This window comes from Manis pentadactyla, chromosome 1, assembly GCF_030020395.1.
Source record: "Manis pentadactyla isolate mManPen7 chromosome 1, mManPen7.hap1, whole genome shotgun sequence".
NCBI lineage: Eukaryota > Metazoa > Chordata > Mammalia > Pholidota > Manidae > Manis > Manis pentadactyla.
The window spans coordinates 71,821,461-71,848,116 of record NC_080019.1 but is presented as its reverse complement, the minus strand read 5'-3'; the positions used below and the strand labels follow the sequence as shown (position 1 = coordinate 71,848,116).

The 26,656-nt window shown below is 45.0% G+C and overlaps 1 protein-coding gene across 7 annotated transcripts in view; it reads left to right on the top strand.

Moving 5' to 3' along the window:
- KIF9 (kinesin family member 9) overlaps positions 1-19,528 on the top strand; it is a 46,211-nt gene extending 26,683 nt beyond the window's left edge. For all 7 annotated transcript variants that reach the window (XM_036877201.2, XM_057498446.1, XM_057498455.1 and 4 more), the window contains 9 exons: positions 533-637; positions 1,775-1,830; positions 2,591-2,681; positions 3,146-3,279; positions 5,644-5,858; positions 13,697-13,873; positions 14,036-14,148; positions 14,523-14,627; positions 19,237-19,528. In XM_036877201.2, the coding sequence (XP_036733096.2) occupies positions 533-637; positions 1,775-1,830; positions 2,591-2,681; positions 3,146-3,279; positions 5,644-5,858; positions 13,697-13,873; positions 14,036-14,148; positions 14,523-14,627; positions 19,237-19,287 (1,047 nt within the window). In that variant the 3' untranslated portion in view covers positions 19,288-19,528. The remainder of the gene's footprint in view (positions 1-532; positions 638-1,774; positions 1,831-2,590; positions 2,682-3,145; positions 3,280-5,643; positions 5,859-13,696; positions 13,874-14,035; positions 14,149-14,522; positions 14,628-19,236) is intronic.
- Positions 19,529-26,656: the final 7,128 nt, after the last annotated feature.

Here is a 26,656-nt window from a genome sequence, read left to right as displayed (position 1 = left end):
GCAGGTAGTAGGATGGAAGACAAGGGACAGGGGCTGGGGACCTGGCTGGGGGTAGAAAGGTACAGGGGTAAAAAGCATGGTGGGTCAAGGTGAGGAGGGGTGGGGTAAACTGGGTGATGGGGAAGGTACAGCAGCAAGGGGCCATGAGAGCAGGGGGTAGTGGCAGGAGCCCTCCGCTGGCCTGCCTGCAATGCTCATAGTCCGGAGGGGCCTCAGGCAGAGGCAGCCACATCCCTCCTGAAGCCTCATCGCACACTCTGCTGAGATTCAGCCTGCAGGACCCCCCCTGCTTGCTGCAGCAGGGGCCCCTGTCAGGCGGCCGGCCTTTCCTTCCCTCACCGACCCAGTTATCCCTCAGTATCCTGAGCGCCTGGCCTGTGAGTCAGGACCTGATGGTGAAGGGACTAGAGCTGGCGTGGGCAAGCAGGTCCTGTGCCCAACCTCCCCAGCTTGGTTCTCAGAATGGTTCCTGCTCTCCTACTTGGGCTCAGGTGCTTGGAGCTTAACCACATGTTCTTCCTCCTCCTCCAAGGCCAACCGCACCCTTGTGAACTATGACCCCATGGATGAAATCCAGATTGCTGAGATCAACGCCCAGGTGCGGAGGTACCTGGAGGGGACACTGGACGAAATTGACGTAAGGAGCCCTTCCTTGGGACCACCATGACCAATGGGCCTGGGGCTCCTGTCCTGGGCACACCCTGACTCATACTCTGCTGGCCTCTGAACCTCCCACTGAGAGGGGCAGAGTGGGCATAGAGTGGGTGGTGCTGGACCCCTGGCCTCAGGGCCCCTTCAGCTTCCTGAGGCCTCAGCATGCCTACATAGGGTCACAAGACCGTGGGTGCCCCACAGAGTGGCCAGCAGCCTTGAACACACAAGAGGTGGTCTGCCACTGGGGGCACAGTGCAGGCTGCGGAGCCCGGCTGCCCTGGACGGAATCCCGGCTCAGCTGTCTCCTTGCTCAGTGACTTCAGCGAAATGCTCAACCTCGTGGAACCTGGGGGCCTCCCATGTACAGCCGGGAGGGAAACCTCAGGTGCTTGGCTGGGCCAGGCGGAGTGAGGCTGTTAAAGAATGATGGTCGTGCTGATTGTACAAGACAGACCTGTGCCCATGTTGGAATGGGCCAAGGAGGAAGAGACAGCTACATAGGCAACAGCCCCTCAGTGGGAAAAATGCAGGAATGTTTTTATAGTGCAGGCCAGCAAACCCCTCATCAGGAAGTTACATAGGCAGACCCCCACTGGCCCGTTTCTCTGGGCAGCCAAGAGGCAGGCCCAAGAAAACTAAGGGCTCTTCCACCTTCCCAGCAGGGGCAGACTGACTGACCCTCAGTCTAGGGTAATGCCTATGGGCTGCAGGACCGAGAGGGAGGCCAATGGCCTTCATGCAGCCATAGGTGTGTGTATGTGTCTGTACCCACAAAGAAAGGTTTGCAGTGGAACCTTTTGGAAGCAGGAGAGAGCTAAGGACACTAAATCTTATTAAAATTTTTTCTAGTTCAAGAACTAGAGTCACTTAAAGTTTCTAGAGATCTTCACTTTAAACAGGTGATTTTTATAGTCTCAGTAAATACTTAGTTTGAAAATTATTAATTAGGTGTTCCTCTGTTCTTGTCTGCCACTTTGCTGAGAGGCTGTTCACAGCTGTCCCACTCTCCAGACAGATGGTCAAAGAGTTAGCTAAGGGTCCTGGTTTTTCTCCTATCATAGACACAGCCTTAGTCCTGTGGTGCTGAAGTCTAACTTCTGCCATGTTTGCTTCCCTCTAGATAATCAACCTCAGACAGATCCAGGAGGTGTTCAACCAGTTCCGGGTGGTTCAGAGGTAAGGGACCCTCCCCACCCATCTGACTCCTACATTAGGTTGCCATTTTCATTTCCAGTGGTCTGGATGTGAATACCACCTTCTCCTGCATGTGTCAGAAGCCAAATTGGAGTCCTTTGGGTGTGTCCAGGCCCCTGGTGTCCCTGATAGGCTCTGCTCACGAGCTCTCAGATCCTCCCAGCTTCCCCTTCTCAGAGGGGAAGCAGGGAGGACAGCCCTCCATTTTGGGAGCTCCCCAGAGAGGAGGTGGTCCCTGGTGGATGTTTCCCGGGTTCGTTAAGCAGTCAGGAGGTCTTTGTAGAGTGCCAGCCCTGAGTGTGGCCAGAGCAGGAAGTTGTGAATACCTTCACTCCAACTCCCATCGCAGGAGGCATTTGTGGTTTATTTGGGTGCAGACATACCAGTAGCCTGAGTGGCTCAAGCTGGATGGTATCACAGAAGCTGGTCACATGATTCCACAGGGCATGTTAGAGACAGAATCCAGGCCAGGAAGCATGATCCCCAAGCAGCTTACAAGTCTTTGTTAAAGTCATCTTGGAGCAGATGTGCCCCTGCTGATTTTGGGGCTAGACAATGGGTGTGTGCACTGCGGAGTCTGGGTGACGGAATGAGCTTGTTCTATCTGGTCTGGTTTGTGAGGAGGGCCTGACTCCATCACAAGGGACCACACCCGAACAACTTCTAACACCATTATTTGGTTCTTGCTTCAGAGGGTTCAGCATGGCCCCACTTAAGAGGTGTTCTCTCACTCTCTCCCAAGGCAACAGGAACAGGAAGTGGAGTCCGCTTTGCGCAGAAAGTACACCCTCACAGATAAAAATGACTTTGCAGCCATTCCTGTTGTCCAGAAGGTAAGCATAGTTGCCTCTTGCTGGTAGCACTCTTGTTAGATTTTTCCATCCCCAGACCTCTCCATAGGCAGCAGGCAGACCTAGCATTGCACCAGATAAAAGTAACACCAGGATGAGCATGGGGTGATGGGGGGACCCATGCAAGCATAAGCCACATGTGAATTCAAAGTGGCCTCCAAAATTGGAGACATGGCTAATAATAAACAAGAGCAATTCCTGGAGGTAGGTTGGAAACAGGCCTTAAGATCCTCAGGGTATGGAATGAGCCAACATATCAAACAGGAAGAATGGATGTGGAAAGTAGACATTGGTATAGCCCTGTTGGGGACAGCCTAAAACTAGCAGCAGCAGCCACAGTGTGGTGGGTGGGATGAACATGCCCACCTGAGCCTTCAGCCCTTATACGCTTGGGTCCCCGAGGGGCCCAGACCCTTTATCTAACCCTGTGGCTGGCCTCTAACCAGGCAGGACTGGTGGATGTTGACAACCACTTTGTGGGTGAGCTTGATGGACAAGGCTTCGGACTTGAGGTCACCCCTTTCTCTACCAAATCTGGGAAGAAATCCAAGTCCGAGAAGACACTCAAAGAGCGGCTCAGGTGAGTGACCTACCTACTGCTCTGCCTGTCCAGCACCTGGCCTTTCCTGGCTGATGAGGGGACACAAGATGGGTGGGCACGGTGGACATCCCAATATTATCAACATCTGTGGGGCCCGAGCTGGGGCTAGTCACCTGTCATCCACACAGAAACCCCACGAGGTGGGAGTTGATGTCTCCATCTTACTGATGAGGAGACCAAGGCTTAGAGAGGGGAAGTCACTTCCGAGGCCACAGCCCGATGAGCAGTAGAGCTGAAGTGAGGAGCTGGGCCAGCACTTGCCCTCTGGTGCTTCAGGGGGAACCCCAGCAACCAGACCGAGCTGACTGGCTCTCATGTCCCCAAAAACCCCAGTTCACTTTACAGGTGAGATGCACTTGTGTGTGCAAGCTGGGAAGAGCGTCAAGGTTCAATTAATGACTCACCTCCCTGGGAGGGGCCATGTCGGGATGGACGAGGGCCGGGCTCCACAGGTGATGCCTGAGCACACCTCCCTGCTCTGTGCTGCTGCTACCTGAGCGGCTGCCTTGGGTGAAGCATGAGAGCGTCTCTGTGCCTCCATTTCCTCGCCCCTGACATGGAAAGCAGAAGAATAGCGTCAGAGTACCGAGGATGTAAGGATAGTGAGTGAACGCATTCCCTGTACCTGGAAAGTACTCAACAGAACTAGGTTGTCACTGTTCTTACCCCTTGTAAAAGGACACAGGCCAAAGCTGATTGTAGAGAACTGTCACAAGCAGGACAGGAGTTGGGTAGCAGACTCCTGATGCCCTGGCCTCCTCCTTCCTCTTCCGGAAGGGCAGTCACACCCCAGCCCTCTCCATCCTGCCCCTGGGAAAGCAGAACAGTAACAGGTGGATTGAGGCTTGTCCCTGAAGCCACACTTGTTACAATAAGTAGTAAAAGAGAAGAGGAAATGGTGGAAAGAACTGGGCCTCATCTTACCAGTTTAGGCCTGCTCAGATGTTCCTCTCTGGAAGCAGGATCCTGGGTGCCAGCACTTGGAGAGGCTGCTTTCCGGGAGCTGGTGTGAGCACTAGTGTAGGTGGGGAGAGCGGGTCAGGGACTGGTCAGAGCGGCAGGGCAGATCTGTCCTGTTGAGACCCAGCTGACCCCATCCTTCAAGGAGGGGGATGTCAGAGAAATGCTTCTGCGGGACCGTGAGACTGCCAGCACTGAGCCTCCTGCCTCGGACTCCCCGAAGGAGTTACGCCCACCCAGGTGACTATCTAATGCAAGCTCTTGCCACAGATCATCCAAAAGCAGAGTGTGATCCTCAAATTGTAAAGAGCACCTGCAGGTAGAAGAGAAATAAAATAGAGGGTAATGAGCAAAGACCAGGAACACAGTCCAAAGAGGAGAAACATGGCGACTTGTACACGGGCAAAGCGGGTGGCCGAGGAGCCATCTGAAATGCACGATTACCTACCAAACAGCTTTAGACCCTCCATAGAGCAATCAGTTAAATAACTGGATTTACATATCATTAAAATAAGTAATGCATCCAAAAGGTACAAGATTCTCCAAGTATGAGACCCCTTCTTCCTGCTCCTCAGTTCCTCTCCCTGGTGAGTCAGTAATCGAGTTTTTAGGAACCTATCCTAAGGAAATCACTAGAGATGTGGACAAAGATATATGCAAATAGATGTTCATTGCATCATGAATTTAAAGTAAGGAAAGGTGACTAAGTGTATTACCATCTCTGCCCTTGGAATGTACAAGGATGTGCATGAAGAATTTCTTCCCCAGACTATGAACATTTCCAAGCAGAGGAGTTCAAAGATTTGTGCAGTGAACATCCTCTTGATTCTACAATTAACATGTCACTATCCTTATTTCATCATGTGTCCATCTTTCTCTCCATCCCTCCATCCATCTTATATTTTTATGTTGCCCAAAGCAAGTTGGAGACAATCTACTTCCCCCAGCCCCAAGACTTCATCTTAGATCTCATTAATTAGAGTCCTTAAAGAGTTTTTAATAGCATGAAAGAACACTGTGAAAAAAGTAAAATGGGACCTTACACATACTGTATGACCTCAAACATTTAAAAACTTATAAAAAAAAATCCCTGAAAGGAGATAGACCAGAGTGTGGTTGCCAAAACGTAGTGAGTACTTTTTTGTTTTTTTCAATACTTTCCCTTGCTATCCTCATTTTCTGCAATGAGCATGTGCCCTTGTGTGCTGAGTGACACACAGATGAGGGAATTATTCCTACACAGCTTAGCTCCTGCCTGGGGTAGGTGGTGCCTAGGAATTCTGGCCTCCTGCCCACAGAAGCCCCAGAGAAGAAAGGCATTGCCTGGTGGCTCCAAGACAGTGGCCCCATTTTTCCCCTCTCATCCTTCCCCTTGGACTTCAGGCCCAGAACCCCACCCTCCAAGTCTGTGGCCTTTGAAGACTTTAAGAAGGAGCAAGGTAGTGAAATCAACCACATCTTAAAAGAAAACAAATCCATCTTGAACGAGCTCAGCAAAAGGGCCAGCGAGACTACACAGCGCATCAATGCCATCAAGCGGGAGATTGATATGACCAAGGAGGCACTGGGTTTCCAGAAGTCACAACGGGAGAAGCAAGGTAAATGTGATGGGAACAGAGCCAGGGGACTGTGCGAGCTATGCCATCTGCACCAAATAGGGCAGCCTTGGGTGATGGGAGGGGCCAGCAGGGGATGCTGGGGTGTAGCCTTCATGCCTGAGCCGTCACTTAGCTCTGCTTGGCTGTGGGGAGCCACAGAGTCCTTCTCTGGCAGCCAGCCTCTCCCCGTGGGCTCCCCATCATTTCATTATCTTAGCACAGAAAGGTCAGCACATATGGAACTTTAATCAGTCTTTGGTGAAAGAAAAATGAAAAATCATCCCCAGTTCAGCTCTTTTAGGTTTTTTTCTTTGTTTTCTGGTATCATTAATATACAAATTACATGAGCAACACTGTGGTTACTAGATTCCCCCCATTATCAAATCCCCACCACATACCCCATTACAGTCACTGTCCATCAGCGTAGTAAGATGCTATAGAGTCACTACTTGTCTTCTCTGTGTTGTACTGCCTTCCCCATGCCAACCCCCCCACATTATGTGTACTAATCATAATGCCCCCTTTTCCCCTTATCCCTCCCTTCCCACCCATTCTTCCCAGTCCCTTTCCCTTTGGTAACTGTTAGTCCATTCTTGGGTTCTGTGAGTCTGCTGCTGTTTTGTTCCTTCAGTATTTTCTTTGTTCTTATCATCCACAGATGAGTGAAATCATTTGATACTTGTCTATCTCTGCCTGGCTTATTTCACTGAGTGTAATACCCTCTAGCTCCATCCATGTTGCAAATGGCAGGATTTATTTTCTTCTTAAGGCTAAATAATATTCCATTGTGTATATGTACCACATCTTCTTTATCCATTCATCTACTGATGGACGCTTAGGTTGCTTCCATTTCTTGGCTATTTTAAACACTGTTACGTAAACATAGGGGTGCATATGTCTTTTTGAGACTGGGAAACTGCATTCTTAGGGTAAATTCCTAGGAGTGGAATTCCTGAGTCAAATGGTATTTATATTTTTAGTTTTTTGAGGAACCTCAATACTGCTTTCCACAATGGTTGAACTAGTTTACACTCCCCCCAGCAGTGTAGGAGGGTTCCCCTTTCTCCACATCCTTGCCAGCATTTGTTGTTTTGTCTTTTGGATGGTGGCCATCCTAACTGGTGTGAGGTGATATCTCATTGTGGTTTTAAGTTGCATTCCTCTGATGATTAGGGATGTGGAGCATCTTCTCATGTGCCTGTTGGCCATCTGAATTTCATCTTTGGAGAAGTGTCTGTTCAGATCCTCTGCACATTTTTTGCTTGTATTATTTGCTTTTTGTTGGTTGAGGTGTGTGAGCTCTTTGTATATTTTGGATGTCAACCCCTTATCAGATATGTCATTTATGAATATATTCTCAAATACTGTAGGATGCCTTTTTGTTCTATTGATGGTGTCCTTTGCTGTACAGAAGCTTTTAAGTTTGATATAATCCCACTTATTCATTTTTGCCTTTGTTTCCCTTGTGCAGGGAGATATGTTCATGAAGAATTTGTTCATGTTTATATTCAAGAGAGTTCTGCCTATGTTTTCTTCTAAGAGTTTTATGATTTCATGACTTTGATCCATTTTGAGTTTACTTTTGTATATGGAGTTAGACAATAATCCAGTTTCTCTTACATGTAGCTGTCCAATTTTGCCAACACCAGCTGTTGAAGAGGCTGTCATCTCCCCATTGTGTATCCATGGCTCCTTTATCATATATTAATTGACCATGTATGCTTGGGTTTATATCTGGACTCTCTGTTCTATTCCATTGGTCTGTGGCTCTGTTCTTGTGCCAGTACCAAATTGTCTTGATTACTGTGGCTTTGCAGTAGAGCTTGAAGTTGGGGAGCGAGATCCTCCCCTGCTTTATTCTTCCTTCTCAGGATTGCTTTGGCTATTTGGGATCTTTGTGGTTCCATATGAATTTTAGAACTATTTGTTACAGATCATTGAAGAATGCTGTCAGTATCTGGATAGGGATTGCATTGAATCTGTAGATTGCTTTGGGCAGGATGGCCATTTTGACGATATTAGTTCTTCCTACCCAAGAGCTTGGGATGAATTTCCATTTGTTAGTGTCCTGTTTAATTTCTAAGAGTGTCTTGTAGTTTTCAGGGTATAAGTCTTTCACTTCCATGGTTAGGTTTATTCCTAGGTATTTTATTATTTTTGATGCAATTGTGGATGGAATTGTCTTCCTAATTTCTCTTTCTGCTAGTTCATTGTTAGTGTATAGGAATGCAACAGATTTCTGTGTATTAATTTGTATCCTGCAACTTTGCTGAATTCAGATATCAGTTCTAGAGTTTTGGAGTGGATTCTTTAGGGTTTTTTATATACAATATCATGTCATCTGCAAACAGGGACAGTTTGACTTCTTCTTTACCAATCTGGATGCCTTGTATTTCTTTGTGTTGTCTCATTGCTGTGGCTAGGACCTCCAGTACTATATTGAATAAAAGTGGGGAGAGTGTGCATCCTTGTCTTGTTCCTGATCTTAGAGGAAAAACTTTCAGCTTCTCGCTGTTAAGTATGATGTTAGCTGTGGGTTTGTCATATATGGCCTTTATTATGTTCAGGTACTTGCCCTCTATACCCATTTTGCTGAGAGTTTTTATCATGAATGGATGTTGAATTTTGTCTAATGCTTTTTCAGCATCTATGGAGATGATCATGTGGTTTTTGTCCTTCTTTTTGTTGATGTGGTGGATGACGTTGATGGATTTCTTAATGTTGTACCATCCTTGCATCCCTGAGATGAATCCCACTTGATCATGGTGTATGATCCTCTTTATGTATGTTTGAATTCAGTCTGCTAATATTTTGTTGAGTATTTTTGCATCCATGTTCATCAGGGATATTGATCTGTAGTTTTCTGTTTTTGTGGGGTCTTTGCCTGGTTTTGGTACTAAAGTGATGCTAGCTTCATAGAATGAGTTTGGAAGTATTCCCTCCTCTTCTATTGCTTGGAAAACTTTATGGAGAATGGTTATTATGTCTTCTCTAAATGTCTGATAAAATTCAGTGGTGAATCCATCTGGTCCAGGATTTTGTTCTTGGGTAGTTTTTTGATTACCAATTCAATTTCATTGCTGGTAATTGGTCTGTTTAGGTTTTCTGTTTCTTCCTGGGTCAGTCTTGGAAGGTTGTATTTTTCAAGAAAGTTGTCCATTTCTTCTAGGTTATCCAGTTTGTTAGCATATAATTTTTCATAGTATTCTCTAATAATTCTTTGTATTTCTGGGGTGTCCATCATGATTTTTCCTTTCTCATTTCTGATTCCTTTTATGTGTGTAGATTCCCTTTTTCTCTTAATAAGTCTGTCTAGCGGTTTACCTATTTTGTTTATTTTCTCAAAGAACCAGCTCTTGGTTTCATTAACTTTTTCTTTGTTTTATTCTTCTCAGTTTTATTTATTTCTTCTCTGATCTTTATTATGTCCCTCCTACTGCTGACTTTGGGCCTCATTTGTTCTTCTTTTTCCACTTACAATAATTGTGACTTTAGACTTTTCATTTTGGATTGTTCTTCCTTCTTTAAAGAGGCCTGGATTGCCATATACTTTCCTCTTAGAACTGCCTTTGCTGTGTCCCACAGAAGTTGGGGCATTGTGCTGTTATTTTCATTTGTCTCCATAGATTCCTCGATCTCTGTTTTAATTTGGTCATTAATCCACTGATTATTTTGAAGCGTGTTGTTAAGCCTGCATGTGTTTGTGATCCTTTTGTTTTCTTTGTACAATTTATTTCTAGTTTTATACCTTTTTGATCTAAGAAGTTGGTCGGTACAATTTCAATTTTTTTGAATTTACTGAGTCTCTGTGGCCTAGTATGTGGTCTATTCTGGAAATGTTCCATGTGCACTTGAGAAGAATGTGTATCCTGCTGCTTTTGGGTGTAGAGTTCTGTAGTTGTCTGTTAGATCCACCCTGTTCTAGTGTGTTGTTCAGTGCTTCTGTGTTCTTACTTATTTTCTGTCTGGTTGATCTGTCATTTGGAGTGAGTGTTGTGTTGAAGTCTCCTAAAATGAATGTATTGCATTCTATTTCCTCCTTTAATTCTTTTAGTATCTTTTCACATATGTAGGTGCTCCTGTGTTCAGTGCCTAGATATTTATAATGGTTACATCCTCTTCTTGGACTGACCCCTTTATCATTATGTAATGTTCTTCTTTGTCTCTTGTTACTTTCTTTGTTTTGAAGTATTTTGTCTGATGTAAGTACTTCAACACCTGCTTTATTCTCCCTATTTGCATGAAATATCATTTTCCATCCTTCACTTTTAGTCTGTGTATGTCTTTGGGTTTGAAGTGAGTCTCGTGTAGGCAGCATATAGATGGGTCTTGCTTTTTTATCCATTCTATTACTCTGTGTCTTTTGATTGGTGCATTCACTCCACTTACATTTAGGGTGATTATCGATAGATATGTACTTATTGCCATTGCAGGCTTTGGATTTGTGGTTACCAAAGGTTCAAGGGCAGCTTCTTTACTATCTGACTGTCTAACTTAACTCACTTATTATGCTATTATAAACACAGTCTAATGATTCTTTATTTCTCTCCCTTCTTTTTCTTCCTCCTCTACTCTTTGTATGTTAGGTGTTGTATTCTGTACTCTTTGAGTTTCCCTTGAGCTGATTTTATTTTGCCTTTAGTTAGTATTTGGTTGGTCTACTTTCTTTGCTGTGGTTTTATTTTCTCTGGTGACAGCTATTTAGACTTAGGCATACTTCGATCTAGAGCAGTCCCTTTAAAATACATTGTAGAGATGGTTTGTGGGAGGTAAATTCCCTCAACTTTTGCTTATCTGGGAATTGTTTAATCCCTCCTTCAAATTGAAATGATAATCTTGCTGGATATAGTATTCTTGGTTCAAGGCCCTTCTGTTTCATTGCATTGAACATATCATGCAATTCCCTTCTGGTCTGTAAGGTTTCTGCTGAGAAGTCTGATGATAGACTGATGGGTTTTCCTTTGTAGGTGATCTTTTTACTCTCTCTGGCTGCTTTTAATACTCCGTCCTTTTCTTTGATCTTTGCCATTTTAATATTATATGTCTTGGTGTTGTCCCCCTTGGGTCCCTTGTGTTGGGAGATCTGTGGACTTCCATGGTCTGAGAGACTATTTCCTTCCTCAGTTTGGGGAAGTTTTCAGCAATTATTTCTTCAAATACACTTTCTATCCCTTTTTCTGTCTCTTCTTCTGGTACCTGTATAATGCAAATATTGTTCTATTTGGATTGGTCACACAGTTCTCTTAATATTCTTTGATTCCTGGAGATCCTTTTTTCTCTCTCTGCCTCAGCTTCTCTGTATTCGTTCTCTGATTTCTATTCCATTAACAGTCTATTCCACCTCATCCAGTCTCTCTTAAATCCTTCCATTGTTTGTTTCATTTCTGTTATCTCCCTCCTGAATTCATCCCTTAGCCTTTGCATATTTCTCTATAGCTCCATCACCATGCTTATGATTTTAATTTTGAAGTCTTTTTCAGGAAGATTGGTGATTTCAGTCTCAGCCCTCTCTCTGGTGTTTGCAGGATTTCGGACTGAACAAGGTTCTTCTGCGTTTTCGAGTGGCTGCCAGCAAGTGGCGTGTGTGTCAGTTGGGAGAACAAAGTGCCTTCCTGTTTGCCGGTCACCCTGCCTATGTCCACTGTCTGTGCTAGTTAACTGTACACAGGGAGCAGCTTCTGGGTTAATCCCCTAAGCTGCCATCAGCGGGGCGGCCTTCGAGATGGCCTAGGGCACTGGCAGGGGTGGCAGGGGAGCCGTGTGTGTTCTGCCATGAGAACGGAGCCCCTTCGTGCTGCCCGTACTCTGCATCTGTCTCCACTGTCTATGCTGGTCAACCACATACAGGGAGCAGCCTCTGTGTTAATCCCCTAAACTGCCATGGGCAGGGTGACTCTCGGAATGGCCTAGGGCACTGGTGGGGGCTACAGGAGAGTGGCATGTGTTCTGTCTCATGAACAGAGTCCCTATGTACCTCCTGGACTCTGCACCGGTCTCTGCTGTGTGTGCCGGTCCACCATGCATAGGGAGCAGCCTCTGGGTCTGGGCCATTTAGCCACACGCAGAAAAAAGCCTCTTTGCTAAGCTGTGTGGTTGCTGTAGGTGGGGCTGCTCCCTGGCTGTTCCTCAGCAATAGCGGGTCAGCCAGTTTGATTGTATTGCCGGCAGTGGTGAAGGAATGGCAGGCTGCTTATTGCCATGAGGGGCTTTAGAGCTGCGTTGCAACCCAGGGGGTTAGGGTGCCTGAAGTTCTTTAAAGTTCCCAGCCTGTTGGGCTGAGTGTGCCAGGACAATTTTGTCCACCAGTTAAACCCTTGTCCCTTTAAGACTTTTAAAGCACCTGTTTTTCTTTTGTCCCAGGGCAGCCAGCTGTGGGAACCTGTTTGCAGTCTCAATTTTGCACCTTGCTTTTCTGCTCCTCCAATATCCAGTGCACCATGCAATGTGTATCTGTGCTCCCGGGGCAGAGTCCAGGGCTGGTACTTAGCAGTACTGTGCTTCCACTACCTCCCCACTCTGATTCCCTTCCTCCACTGGTGAGCCAGGGTAGGGAGAGTGCTTGGGTCCCACCGGGTCACGGCTTTGTATCCTACCCTTTTCCGTGAGATGTTGGGCTCTTGCAGATGTAGCATGACTCATGTACTGTATCTTCTGGTCACTCTTTTAGGAATAGTTGTATTCACTGTATTTTCAAAATATTTATGGTTTGGGGAGGAGATTTGCACCACCCTACTCATGCCACCATCTTGAGAATCCTTTGTCTCTTAGGTTTTTTCCTTGGTTTATCAGAGAACCTCTGGGTAATACCAAAGATGTTCACAGTTACTCCCCATCTCAACAGAGTACCACAAAGACTCTACTTTGTAAAAGATTTGTGTCTATCAAAGTGACTGCCTCAGGGATGGCCCACAGCACACAGACCAAGTCACTGTGCACCGCAGGTGAGGGTGACTCTGAATCTCCCTCCCCCCACTCTAAGATGCCTTGAATTGGAACGCTTCCTGCTCCATAACATCAGTGGATGCACTAACATTTCCCTCCAACACCTAGGGACTGCCTCATGCACTCCCATCACGTGCCTCAGTCACACACAGGACTCTCTCTCCACAGGTCCTGGGGCTGGAGGCACTGCACCTGGAGGGGGCTGATGTGGCACCGCTGCTGAGCTTTCAGTGCTATGGGCAGTGGGCAGCAGGTGAATGGCTCCCCAGGCCATATTATTTTGTTCTAACCCAGCAACCCTTGTCAAACTGACAGACTTGTAAAGGTTATGCAGAGACCATGAGTGGAGGGGATGGCTAATAGTACAACTGACCCCTCTCCTCTGACAGCCACTCGACATGACACACATGTCCAATCATCTCTAACAAGAAGGTAGTTGGTGTTGAAATCATCAAGAAAACTATTTGAAATGTGGATTTATGTCCACCGTTATTAATAAGGAACCTTATACTACCCGTCAGTAATAGTCCTTTGTGTATCTAATTTACAGAAAAAGTAAACATCTGTACAATAAAGGGGCTTACTGAATATCCTTGGCTGATGGAGGTTAAGATCAAAATAAGTGTGAGGCATAGGCCATTCCTACCCTCTCCTCTGCCCACCACTTCTGTTTATACTAAAAATGGTGTCAGTGGCCTCTCTACTCTGAGTTCGCTTTCCCTGTGAGACCTATCCTGGCAGCCTGGCCTCATGCTTTGCCCACCCCCATGCTATGGCCTAGCCCTTCCTCTGGTCTCATCTTCAGCTTTGCCAACACTGTCGCCTGTTTCCGAATGCCTTCCTCCCCCAACCCCAGGTGACCACTTCATTTCCTGATCCCCTCCATTTCCCTGCAGGTGAGTATGAGAACAACGGGCTGATGATCATTGATGAGGAGGAATTTATGTTGATCCTGAAGCTCAAAGACCTCAAGGAGCAGTACCGTACTGAATATCAGGACCTGTGTAACCTCAAAGCTGAGATCCAGTACTGCCAACACTTGGTGAATCAGTGTCGCCTCCGCTTGCTCACAGGTTCGCCATTTTGGAAGGTTGGCTGGCGCCCTGAGGTCCAGGGAGGTACCACCTGGGTTCTAGAAGTGTATTCAGAGCTTCTCTCTGGTAGAGACTGGCCTGGGCAAGGGCTTCAGATGTATGAAGCACCCCTTACAGTGCTATCTCCCCACCTCCCTGCAGAATTTGAGATCTGGTACAATGAGTCCTTCATCCCTGAGGACATGCAGGTGGCACTGAAGCCAGGTGGCAACATCCGAGCAGGCATGGTGCCTGTCAGAAGGATCGTATCTCTGGTGAGTGGCACAAGGGCAGGGGTGCAGATGATGGATGGACATGGGGCAGTGCCCTTTGCCCCCTGTTCTTTCCACAAACATGGCAGTGTGAGGGCTGCTCCCAGCCTCTCCCAGGGCTGGCCCAGGCAGATGGGCAGGTGCTGGCCACTCCCTAGCTAATGAGGATGGGGACACAGAAAGCTAACACCTTTCTGGGGTGGTCATCCTGCACAGGTGGCAGTTACGGGGTGTCTGTAGTGATGGTGGTGAACATGGATCTGGGGGGTTGTGAGCTACCCTGGGTGGGGTTTGCACACCCAGTGAAGGGCTGCCCTGATGGGTGGGTCCTGGGGATGCCAGGCTGAAGGCACTGTGCTGAGTTGGGCCTCTTCTAGGGAGAAGATGACCAGGACAAGTTCAGACAGCTGCAGCAGACGATGCTGCCTGAGGGCCCTGATTCCATCTCCTTCTACAATGCCAAAGTCAAGACAGAACAGAGGGTAACTCAGAGAGTTCATGTCTCTAGGAAGGTGGGGCCTCAGGAACCACATTACTAGGACACCCAGGATCATACTCCCCCTTTCAGAGAGGCAGAGATGGAATATGCCAGCCCAGGAAGATCCTAACTTACCTGGGGTCAGCAGGTACCTTCTGCCTATTCCAGAGTCCTGGGGCTGGGCTGGACCCAACAGAGGTCCCATAGACTAAGGCCAGGCCTGGACATGGCTAGTGAGTGCTAGTCTAGCCCATGAGAGGTTCACAGCCCAGGACAAGGTCTGGGGATTCTTTGAGGCCACTGCCTTTTGGGGACAAACTCTCTAATGGGGCCACCCTGCACAAGTGGCAGGGGACAGAGGATCAAATGCAGCCAAGGCAAAGCTAGACATAGTGTTAGCCATGGGCTGGCCTAGTACTCCCCTCCCTGAGCAAACTGGACTGGAGCAGAGAGTCCCACTCTGCCAAGGTCCAGCCTGGAGCCGGAACACAGAAGGCCTGTGTGCTGTGGTCTTCTCTGTGCTCAGGCAATTTTTATATAGCAATGGCAGATGCACGTGGTGAACTCATCCTTTAAAATTTTGGGGGGAAGGGGGTATTATTTACATTTTCAATAGGTGACATTCAGTTTAAGCATTAAAAGATGAAAGTCCAAATACCCAGTTCCCCATCTGCCCAGCCCCCACCAGCTGCCTTTGACAGGGAGCCTCCATCGCTTGTTTCTAGTGTTCCCCCTGAATATTGTTCTGCATCTTGCTTTTCCACTTAACAGTGTATCCTGAAGATCATTCCATGTCAGCACATAGGTGCTTCTGTACTCTTTTTTACAGCTGCGTAGTAGTACTCCATTGTGAGGGTGTATGAGAATTTATTCAACCTATCTCATACTGAGGGACATTAGGAGGTGCCATTTTTTAACTATTACAAATATTGTGATAACTTTTCACAAATGTGAATTTGCATGAGTGAATATATGTGAAAGATAAAGTTGTAGCACTGAATTTCTTGGTCACAAGGGCATTTGTACTTTTGATGGATGGTGCCAAATTGCCTGCCTAGAACTGGACCCACCTGGACCCCAACAGCAGCATATATAGGGTGCTTGCTCCCCACACTCTTACCACAAGATGCATTATACTGCTTTTTATTTTTTTTCCCCAAATCTGAAAGGTGAAAAATGGTCTCTTAATGTAGCTTGAATTTACATTCCTCTTACTATGAGTGAAGTCAAGCTTCTTATGTTTAAGGGCCTTTTCAGTTTATTTTCCTATAAACTGCCTGTTCATATTTTGCCCATTTTTCCATTAGTTGTTGGTCTTTTTCATATTAATTTGTAGGAACTCTGGATATATTGGGGAGATTAGCTCATCATGATATGGGTTACAAATATTTTTCCATTTTCATTTGTCTTTTGCCTTTATTTGTTTTTTTTTGTAGTTATTTGTTGATTTTTATGAAGTCATAGTATTATCAGTCTTTTCTTTCTTGGCTTTTGGATTTTGTGTCAAAATTAGTAAGTCCTTCCCCTGATTGAGTTCATTCTTCACATTTATAAAGAATGTTAAGCTGACACTTTTCCTGATCTTGATGTCTGTGAGGAGCTTCTTCACTGAAAGAAGAAGGAATTTGTTGACATGGACTCTGAAGGTCCCATAGTGTAGCACTTCTCTCCCTGTGCTGTGCACACAAATCACCAGAGGTCTTGTTAGATTGAAGATTCTGATGCAGCAGGTCAAGCCTGAGAGTCTGCCTTCCTCATAAGTGCTCACATGACGTCCATGCTGCTAGTCCATAGCCACACTTTGTGTAGCAGGCCGCAGAGCTCAGGGGTGGGACACAGTTCCCAGGCTCCTCTCCCTCCAGGCCTGTTCCTTCCCCTATCTGTTCTCCCCACCCCACCTCTCTATTTCTAGCCCCTATCTTGGCCATGGCATGCCCTTATTTCCCAAGACTCCCAGCCCCAGTCCCAATACCACCCAACTATTTTGTCTCTCTAGAGGAAGAGCCTAATTGACTCTTCTTGGGTTAAATGTACATCCTTGGTCCAATCAGCTGTAGCTTGGGGCAGCTGCCTGGGCCCACTTCTTCAGCAGGAAAGACAATGGCTTTACTCAGGCAGCCATTTAGCATTATGCTATGAACATCAAGCTTTATTAACCCTGGCCCCTGGAGGGATGCCCGGATCAGTGGACAGGTCCCTGTCCCTCTGGAAAGCTTTGCTGGGACCCAGTCACTCTAGGGAAGGAGACCCTGCTCCCATGGACCCTCACTGGCTGACTCCAAAGAGCATGCTCAGGGTTCTCCATGAGAATCTCTCTGTGGGAAGGCACTCTCTCAGAGCATCTGGGAGAGAATCAAGTGACTACAAGTAGGTTTAGGCCACCAAAGCTCAGAGATCGTTTGACCATGACTATCATGCAAGGGCTTCCTTCTCTGACCACAGGGAAGCCTACCCGATGGGCTCAGAGGAGGGGGCACATGGTGTGACGTAGAAGTCCAGCTTTTTTTTTTGCAGTGGATATTCAGTTTTTCCAGCACCAATTGTTGAAAAAAATGATTCTTTCTCCACTGAATTGTCTTGGCAACCTTGTTGTAATTCTATTGACCATAAATGTGAGGGTTTATTTTTGGACTCTTTATTTGGAGTCAGTTCTATTCCATTGGCCTATATGTCTGTCTTATGCCACTATTACACTCTCGATAGCTGTAGATATGTAGTTACTTTTAAAATTGCAAAGTATGAATCTTCCAACTTTGTTCTCCTTTTTCAAGATTGTTTTGGCTATTCTGGGTTCCTTGTATTTCCATACAAATTTTGGGAGTAGCTTGTCAATTTAGCAAAGAAACCAGCTGGGGTAGGGGTTGTGCTAAATCTATTGCTTTGGGGAGTATTACCATCTTAACTATAATAAGTCTTCAAATCTATGAACATAAGCTATCTTTCTATTTATTTAGGTCTTTAATTTCTTTTGATGAAGTTTTATAGTTTTCAGAGTGTTTTACACTTCTTTTATTAACGTTATTCCTAAGTACTTCATTCTTTTTGATACTATTGTGAATTGAATTATTAATTTCATTTTTGTTGTTCATCGCATGTGTATAGAAATACACTTGATTTTCTATACTGATGTGATATTCTGCAACCCTGCTAAACTCATTTATTAATTCTAATCATTTTTTAGTGGATTCCCTTAGGATTTTCTATATATATAATATGTCCTCTACAAATAGTTTTATTTCTTCCTTTTTAATGTGGGTGCCTTTTATATCTTTTTCTTGCTTAATTTCCCTGGCTAGAACCTACAATACAATGCTGACTATAGAGATTAGAGTAGACTTTCTAGTCTTGTTTCTAATCCTAGGGGGAAGGTGATCATTTATTCATCATTCAGTATGATGTTAGCTGTGGAGTTTTCTTAGAAAAAAGAACCTTAGAGAAGTACTTCCCACCTTGTACTGTGCACATGAATCTCTGAGCTGTTAGAATGCAGAGTATCTGAGGTAGAGCATGAGATTCTGCATTTGTAATAAGCTCCCAGATGATGCGTGTGCTACTAGGGACCACACTTTGAGTAGCACTCTTTGAAGTTCTTCCTTAGAACCTTCCCTTGATCAGGTTGAAGAAGTTATCTTCTGTACCTAGTTTTTTAATATACTGAGTTTTTTTTTACTCTTTCTTTCTGTACTCTCTCCTACAATTCTGATTAGATGTATGTTAGACTTTCTCATTCTATTCTCTTATCATTTTAAAACCTGTCATTTCTTCCAGCTTTTCATCTCTCTAAGTGTAATTTGGGTAATTTCTTTAGGTTCCTACTTCAGTTTATTAATACCTTCTTCCGCTCTGTCTAATCAACTATGTCTAAAATTCTATAGTTCTTCAAATATACTTGGTCATTTTTTTTATAAACTAGTATTTCAGGCTCTTTTCTTAAAAAGCAACTTTGAGATATAATTTACATGCCGCATAATTCATCCATTTAAAGTATATAACTCAGTAGTTTTTAGTATATCCACAAATATGTGCAACCATAACCACAGTGAATTTTAAAACATTTACTTCTCTGATTTTTTACTCCTAAATATTTCCATGTTTATTGCTTAAGAACAAGAACATTCTCTTATATAATCATGAGATAGTAACTGAAATCAGGAAAATCAACAATGATGCAACAGTATTATTTAATCCAAAGTCCATATTCAACTTTTGACAGTCATCCTAATGATGTCCTTTATGGTTATTCCCCCCTCCCACCCTGGTCCAGGGTCCAGTCCAGGATCACGCATTACATTTAATTGCCATGTTTCCTTTAATCTGGAACAATTCCTCAGGCTTTCCTTGTGTTTCATTATTTTTATATTTATGAAAAAGTGCAGAACAGTTTTTTGGTAGGATGTCCCTCATTTTAGGTTTGTCTGATGTTTTGCTATGAAAGGGATTGAATGGAACATTATTTCTCACAGAACTAGGGCTAGTTAGAGGGAATACTTGTTCCCAAACTGTGATGTTTGCAGGAAGAATGATGGGGTGGATGTAAGTTGCATGGCTTCTGAGTCCTTGTTAAGTCTATATCTCCTGATCAATTCCTGTTTTCTCCCCTTTTTTGTGTCTAGCACAATTACTTGAAAACCACGATGGGCCTCCAGCAAGCATATAGAAAATAGGGCTTCATCGCCAGTGCCTTGAAGGACAAGACCCCCAGCAACTCCTGTGTGCTTTAGTGGAGCTGCTAAATCACCTGCTTGGAGCTACAACTACTGTGCTCCAAAACCGGGCCCCCCCTGCCTTCCAGGAGGAACATCCTTCAAGGGACACTCATGCTCATCTTCACGCAACACTTCCGGTTTCAATCCACTGTCTTATATGCAGGGACAGAATAAAATAACTTCCTAGTTTGGACTTCTAGTGTTCATCCAAGAACTTAATTTTATTTCCTGTCTGGGAGGATGGCTTCCCCTATGTACAGGTGGGGTCAGAACTGAATCTCCAGTAAGAAAGTGAAAAAGTGGTTCAACCAGGCTCTTCCTGGCAAGCCTGTGTCCCACTGGTCAGCCTCTTCCCTTTCCTGAATGGACATCGTGGGAGTGAGCTGGGTCTGTGAAGCCCCAGTTCTCCTCCCTCAGACCACAGGTTCTCTCAGGGCATCCTCTCTGCATTCCTGAGCCAGTGAAGGAAGGAGGCCCTCCTTCCTCAGCAACCAGCAGAGGATCTAGATGGATATGCTGAGAGGCAGACTTTTTATCGCAAAATAAGAAGAGGCTTAAAATGAGAGCAGTCCCAGCATGAAGTCAGCAGCAGGAGCCCCTCTGGGAGTGCTGTCTGGCAAAGAGGTCACAGAACCTTCCCAGGATGAAAGGTTGAACCAGATGGTGTCTGTCAATCAAAGGCCAATCAAAGACCCTTGATTCTATTCTTCAGCCCATCAATGGCGGATGGATGGGGTTCTGAGGAAGAGGGAAAGCAGAAAGGCTTTCCTTGAGGTCTCTGCCTTCTCTCCTGTCCAGCCCCTTTCTCTTTCACTGACTGCTACATAATGGTCCTCAAACAGCTTTCAGAGACTTCCACTAAACCAAGGCTTCCCTGAGCAGCTTTGAAGCCCCCCAACTACATTCCCCCAGATGACAAACACGGGGACTGTCACTGACTAGCACTAATGGTGTGCACACAGTCCTGTTGGCCAGTCTTCATGTTTCCTTTTATTGTGGCCAAATAGATAAATCTGCCCTGGTTCTGTGCACTTCAGTCTTAGGCAGAGGTTTGATTCCTTCCCTTCTTAGCTGGCCCTGCTTTTACCAGGACTTGTTTTGGGGTTTTCAGGTCTTTGGGGCATCTCAAGAAACAGGACCTAGCGAACAGGGCGCATCACCTTGCTGGGACCACAGGAAGCAGTCTCTTGAGGGATCACCAGTCCCCTCTCCTTCACCCCCGTCACTGGCTGAAATGGCCTGGCCCTGTTGGAAGTCCCTCCAAAGAATTCCTGGTCAGCCAGGCCTGGGACCCACTGGCCAGGGCAAGCTGAGCACGTGCATCTCTGGCTCATTCATCCACAGGCCTCTTTGGTCAGTTCTGGCATAAACCTAAACAAGTAATCGGCATGGCCAGAGCCATGGGAATAAAACAACATAGCTCAGTAGATAATCCTTCACAAAAACTCTTCACGGGAGTGGATATTTCCAACATGACAGGGAGGTAGGGGGCACCATGTCCATCCAAATGGGTCTGTTGTTCTAGAAAATGGTTGATGTTGGGCCAATATGACCATCAGAATCACCCCTGAGGAGACTTCCAATTCTATCAAGTGACAGATACCCTGAAAACACTCCTGCTACACACAGAGATGCTGGCTAAAGTATAATATTCTACATGCAAAGCTAAATTTGCAGGAAAGAAAGGGAACTGCCAGGAGCTGGAGAACTGAAAACCCTAGTGGTCAGCATGTGAACTAGCTGTGGCTGCCAGGGATGGGGAAAAGCTGTGTGTGAGTGAATTGTTGCTCTTGAGTGTTAATATCCATATAAGGACAAGAAGTAAGACTTTGGCCCATGGCCAATACAAAGGAGGAAATGGGACCCCCTGTGTAAAGCTGGCACCCTGAAGGCTTCCACCTTGATGAAGAGGTGAGCTAGAAGAAGCTCCCCTGCTGGCCTGGAGAACTAGCAAGGAGACTCTGCCCCTAGAAGGGGAAGCAGGTCCTGTGAGAATCTGCACGAATGTGCAGGCTTGGGATTCAAATCTACACTGTGCCATACAGGAACTGCCAGGCTGAGGGATTAACATAAAAATTATCCCAAGTCTGAAACATCGAGGAGGATCAAATAAAAAAATCTACTGTACATGCCCTTTACCCAGCCACACAGCATTCCCACAAAGCCCGAGTAAACATGAGCACCAAAGATTAAACATGCACATACACACATTAATATGTGTGTGCACATGCATGTGCAGAAGGAACCTATCATGGTGGAGGCATAATGAAAGCAGGATCAGGATCAAACTTATAAGAACTTCAGATAGCAAATTATTGGATAAATATTATATAATATATATGTTTTAAATAAAGACAAAAGTAGGAATCAAAAATAATAAAGGCGATCAAAGTAGATCACAGATTTTTAAAAAAGAATTTCTAAGGATGAAAAAAATGTAGTTCTAAAAGTTAAAATGACAGACTAGAAACAGTAAAAGAGAGTTAGGGACCTGGAAGTTGGATCTAAAGAAGCCTTCAGGGTGCCAGCTTTACACAGGGGGTCCCATTTCCTCCTTTGTATTGGCTATAGGCCAAAGTCTTATTTCTTGTCCTTAGATGGACATAGAGGGATAAAGAAATAGAAAATTGAAAGCTTGGATAGGAGACATGGTGGAGAGAATGAGAAGATCCAGTGTACATCCAGTCACAGACCCAGAGGAGATTATAGGGAGATCACTCTCTCAGAGATCCCATCCAGTCTTGTGGCTTTAAACATCATATCTATACCAACTCTTAATTTTATGTATCTAGCCTAGACTGCTCTTCTGAAATCCAAACCTATGTAGCCAACTAACTTATCTCCTCTTGAATGTCTAGTAAGACATTTACAAATCAACATGTTTAAAACTAAATGCCTACCTGCTTCCCAAACATGTTCCACCCACAGTCTCCTTTATCTCAACCCAATTAATTGCTCAGGCTAAAATCCTTAGTTTTGTACTTCACTCCTCTTCTTCACACCCCTGTCAAGAAATTCAGCAGACTTTACCTTCCAATTATATTAAAAATCTGACTACTTGACTGGATATTGTAACACCTTCCAAACTATGTCCTTACTTTCTCCCTTGCTCACATATTTCCAGAACATCTACCTGGTTGATAATTTTGAAGTATGTTAGATCACATATGTTAGGTCACCACTACTCAAGCTTCTATGGTTCCTATTTCAGAGTGAAATCCAAGTCCTTAACACAGCTCACAGGCCCTACATGGTCTTGCCTCCTGTGACTTTATTCTCAGCTCCTCTTCTCTCCCCCTTGCTCACTCTGCTCTGGCCACACGGGCCTCTTCACTGTTTGTCAAATATGCCAGGCGGCAGTTAGGGCCTCAGGACCTTTGCACTAGCTGTTCCCACTGCCTGGAACATTCTTCCCCCAGATGTCCATATGGCTCACTCTGTCACTTCCTTCAAGCCTTTGCTTAAATGGCACCTTCTGCAGCAGGTGCTGTCATGCCTTTTCTGTAGTCCCCTGCACTCACCATTCGTGCTAATGGCCCCCTACTGAAAGCATCTGTAAAGTCTTTCTCAGCCACAGGTACTCACATGCTGCAGAGAGGGCCAGTGCCAAGGTGTTCACAACTTTAGGAGAAACCCGTAACCAGTGAGTTGGTGGGTGAACACCCCGGTCTCCTCTCCCTTGGGTGGGACAACTCCGAGGCATATTCTCCACTGTTTCCTGGGATTTCCCAGTATAAGCACAAGCTCACATATATATGAATAGAAACAAAGGAAAAATAATTGCTTAATAGTAGGAGTTAGTGGGATTGTCAAATAATATAAACTACCTAATATATTAATATATTATTTTAAATAATACAAAACTATAATGAAAAGTATAAGGTTGAATCACTATAGCACCCAAGGTTTCTCTCTCAAGTTCTTAGATTCAAGGTAGGACAAAAGTTCTGTTCTGGATAGTCCTTCCTGTCTTCCACGATCTTTAATCTGAAGGGCTCAAGATACCTCTGTTGCTATGTCCTCAGGCATTATGTGCAAGTTCCAGTCCACTTGTCCTACCACCAGCTGGGAGGTGGTGTCTCCAGGGAATCTCACTCTGGACTTGAGTGTTGATTAGCAGTTTCTTTTTTCTGAGGCAAGACAACATAGCAGCAGAGTATGAGCTTTGGGTGGGGACATCTGAGTTTAAATTGGACTCCATATCATACTGGCATGGGACCTTGGGCAAATTGTCCAATTTCCCTGCCTTCCCTTCCTCATGTGAAGAACAATAATTAATGATCTTGGGTCTCTGTGTAATGAAGGAATTAATGTATGTCTGGTGTACAGCAGGGCCTCGACCATCTGAAACTGCCATGACAGTAACAATAACCAAAGATATGAATGTGCCCAGCATTTACGTCTGATAGATGATGAGCACACACACACACCCCAATGTTAGGCTCCCTTCCATGTCCCAAAATAGATTTTTCTTTGAAAAGGCAGCATTCAGACTGGCATTACCTTTCTCCAATTAATCCTAAATATGACAGCTCTTAGAGACCAACCCTAAAGTTGACAGTAGAGAGAAGTAACTGCTAAAAATATACCCAGTGTCATCCTGGGCAGTGTTACTGGAGGTCAAATGTCTCAGGTCAGGATGGAGTAGTCCCACTTCACACCACGTCTGCCAGACCAGACTTGGAACTTCATGTCGGGGGTTGGAGGCAGTGTTTTAAGTGGACAGATTCCTTAGGGCAGGGAGGGTGACTGACATCTTGAGAGGCTCTCAAACTCTCAAACTGTCGAGCAAAGATCACAGAAAGTAGAGACTGAGAGGTAAATTACAAATGGGGCAGATTATCATTTCAGGAGGAAAAAACAGGACAAGAGTTTTCCAGACCTAGAATGGGTGGTTTTGGTGCAAACTAGACTCCAGTCCCTGGAAGCTGCAAGCAGTGTCTGGGCAACAACAGGCAAGGTCCAAGTAAGAGAAATCTTCAAACCAGGAAGAAAGGACTTGAAGGCCTCTAGATTCCTTCTAAATCTAAATTCCGTGATTCTATAAAAGCAGTTATGGAAAGTTACTTATCAGTTGAGAATTACATCACATAGTAGACATTCAGAGACATTTATGAATAAAAAAATGAAAATGCCAGAAGTAACGGTTTCAGGATGAAACTAGGGATGATTTTTTCCTCTTAAATAATTTGTTTTCTCTATTAAGTATGAATTGCTTTTTTAAAACAAAGATATCATTTAATTTGAAAGAATATTTTTATTAAGAAAAACAACTTACCTATGGGCAGATGAAAGACATTTCTAATAGCTCAGCTTTAAAACAATAAAGGAAGAGGCATCCCATTTGCAGAAATGTATCAGCAAAGGTCAGAAGTAAAAAGAGGGAGTCTTGAACGTAGGGCAGGGGCTTACCTCAAGGGCCAGCCTTTATTGTACGATTTGATAATTAAATGGCTTGTAAGAAACTGATTTCTGAACCCAGGTATGATTTTTCTGTTATACATCTGAATGACTAAATATGCCCTCAAAGGAGAATCTGTTCTGTCCAGAAAAGCTGTGAGAAGTGTTAGGAGGCTGGAGTTGAGTGTGTCTGGAGTAGACAAGTGTTGTTCTTCAATTTGGGGAAGATGGCAAAGGTGGAAAGGACTTCTTTGCCATAGGACCGTGTTGTGGCCTTCTCCTGCAGAAGGTAGGATGGTTGACGGAAGGACCCGGAAGGCTCCCAAAGCAGCTGAGAGCATCGACACTGCAGCCATGTATGTGGCCATGTAAATGAGAAAGAAACCCAGGATCTGAGAACCCCACTCAAGTCCAGATACCACCACTCAGAGCCTGTGACCTTGGATTCCCTTACTTCTCTGAGGCTCAGTCTCTGCATCTGTAAAATGGGAACAGCAGTTGTTTCCCCTGAATAGGTTCCCAAGACTCAATTCCAATGTGGGAAGAGGGGTTCCACACACAGTGTTCCAAGGATTCTTGGACACCAGTAGGTTTTCAAAGATTTGATTTAATTCAACTCAATTCTGATGCTGTCTACCCAGAGATATCATCATATTCCATAGGCTGAGGGCTTGGTTCTAATAGGACTGTCCTTCACGCCTAACTTCAGATGCCAGTCATAGGCCCCAGGCTCTTCCCTGTGCTTCTGACCACCAGCTACAGATTGGAGGTTCCAATGACCTCCTCCTGAGGTTAATTTGCTAGAGCAGCTCACAGAACTCAGGGAAACACTTATCAATTTACCAGTTTATTAAAGAATATGAATTAACAGCCAGATGAAGAGATACATAGGTTGAGATTCCAGTAAGGGAGTCGCTGCCCCATGGAGCTTGGGGCCTGGCTTGGTGGCACATGAAAAAACGCTGTTTCCCCAACCATGGATGCTCTCCAAGAAAGGGAAAAGGGCCAAAATGATGTTCTCCTGGGTTTTTATGGAGGCTTCATTACATAGTCATGATTACTAAGTCATTGGCCATTGGTTGATTCAGCCTCCAGCCCTTCTCTCCTCCTTGGAGGTCAGGGGGTGGGACTGAAAGTTCCAGTCCTCTGACCATATGGCGAGTCCTCCTGGCTGCCAGCACTGCCCTGAGGTGGAGTCAAAAAAATCATCTTCCTCAATAACAAGATAGCCATTTTAACTCTATGGCTCTGAGGTGTTTTTAGGAACCGTGGATGAAAACCAAATACATCTGAATGACCAAATATGCATTTCTGATAAATCATTATATCAAAACTGCCCTCTCCACTACATGTATGCTGAAAGGATCACTCAAGATAATGTCTATGAAGGCCTTACAATGTCTAAAGCCTTCCATAAATATCTTTATTATTTCTGTTCCCTCAGAATGACCAAAGTCACATAAAGTAATAATTTCTTCTGTTGGGGTGAGAGCCACAGAAAAGCAAGAATGGGAGTTTTGACATCTACTAAAGGAGTAAATAGTCCCAGAGCTGTAGGAGAACATGGTGGTGGTGGTGGTGGCAGTGGTGGTGTCTCAACCTAAGAAAGATTTGGGACATGAGATTTGAGTTTATTCAAACCTGACATGAAACAAGGATCTATTAGGTCACAGATGGATGACTGGACATTGGTGAGAGGAACATCTAATGGCATCTGGATGCTTCCATTTCTTTAAATCTCTTCATTTAAATTTTATCCCCATCTGTTTGAATATTCTAGTATTAGTAAAGATGTATAATTAGCTCCTGTAATAGGGCCCATGGTCTGACAGGGAGCTAAAATCAAGGTGACAATAGGGAAGAAACCATTTCCTTGCCTTCTGTAGCCTCTAGAGGCTTCCTACATTCCTTGGTTCATGGCCCCTTC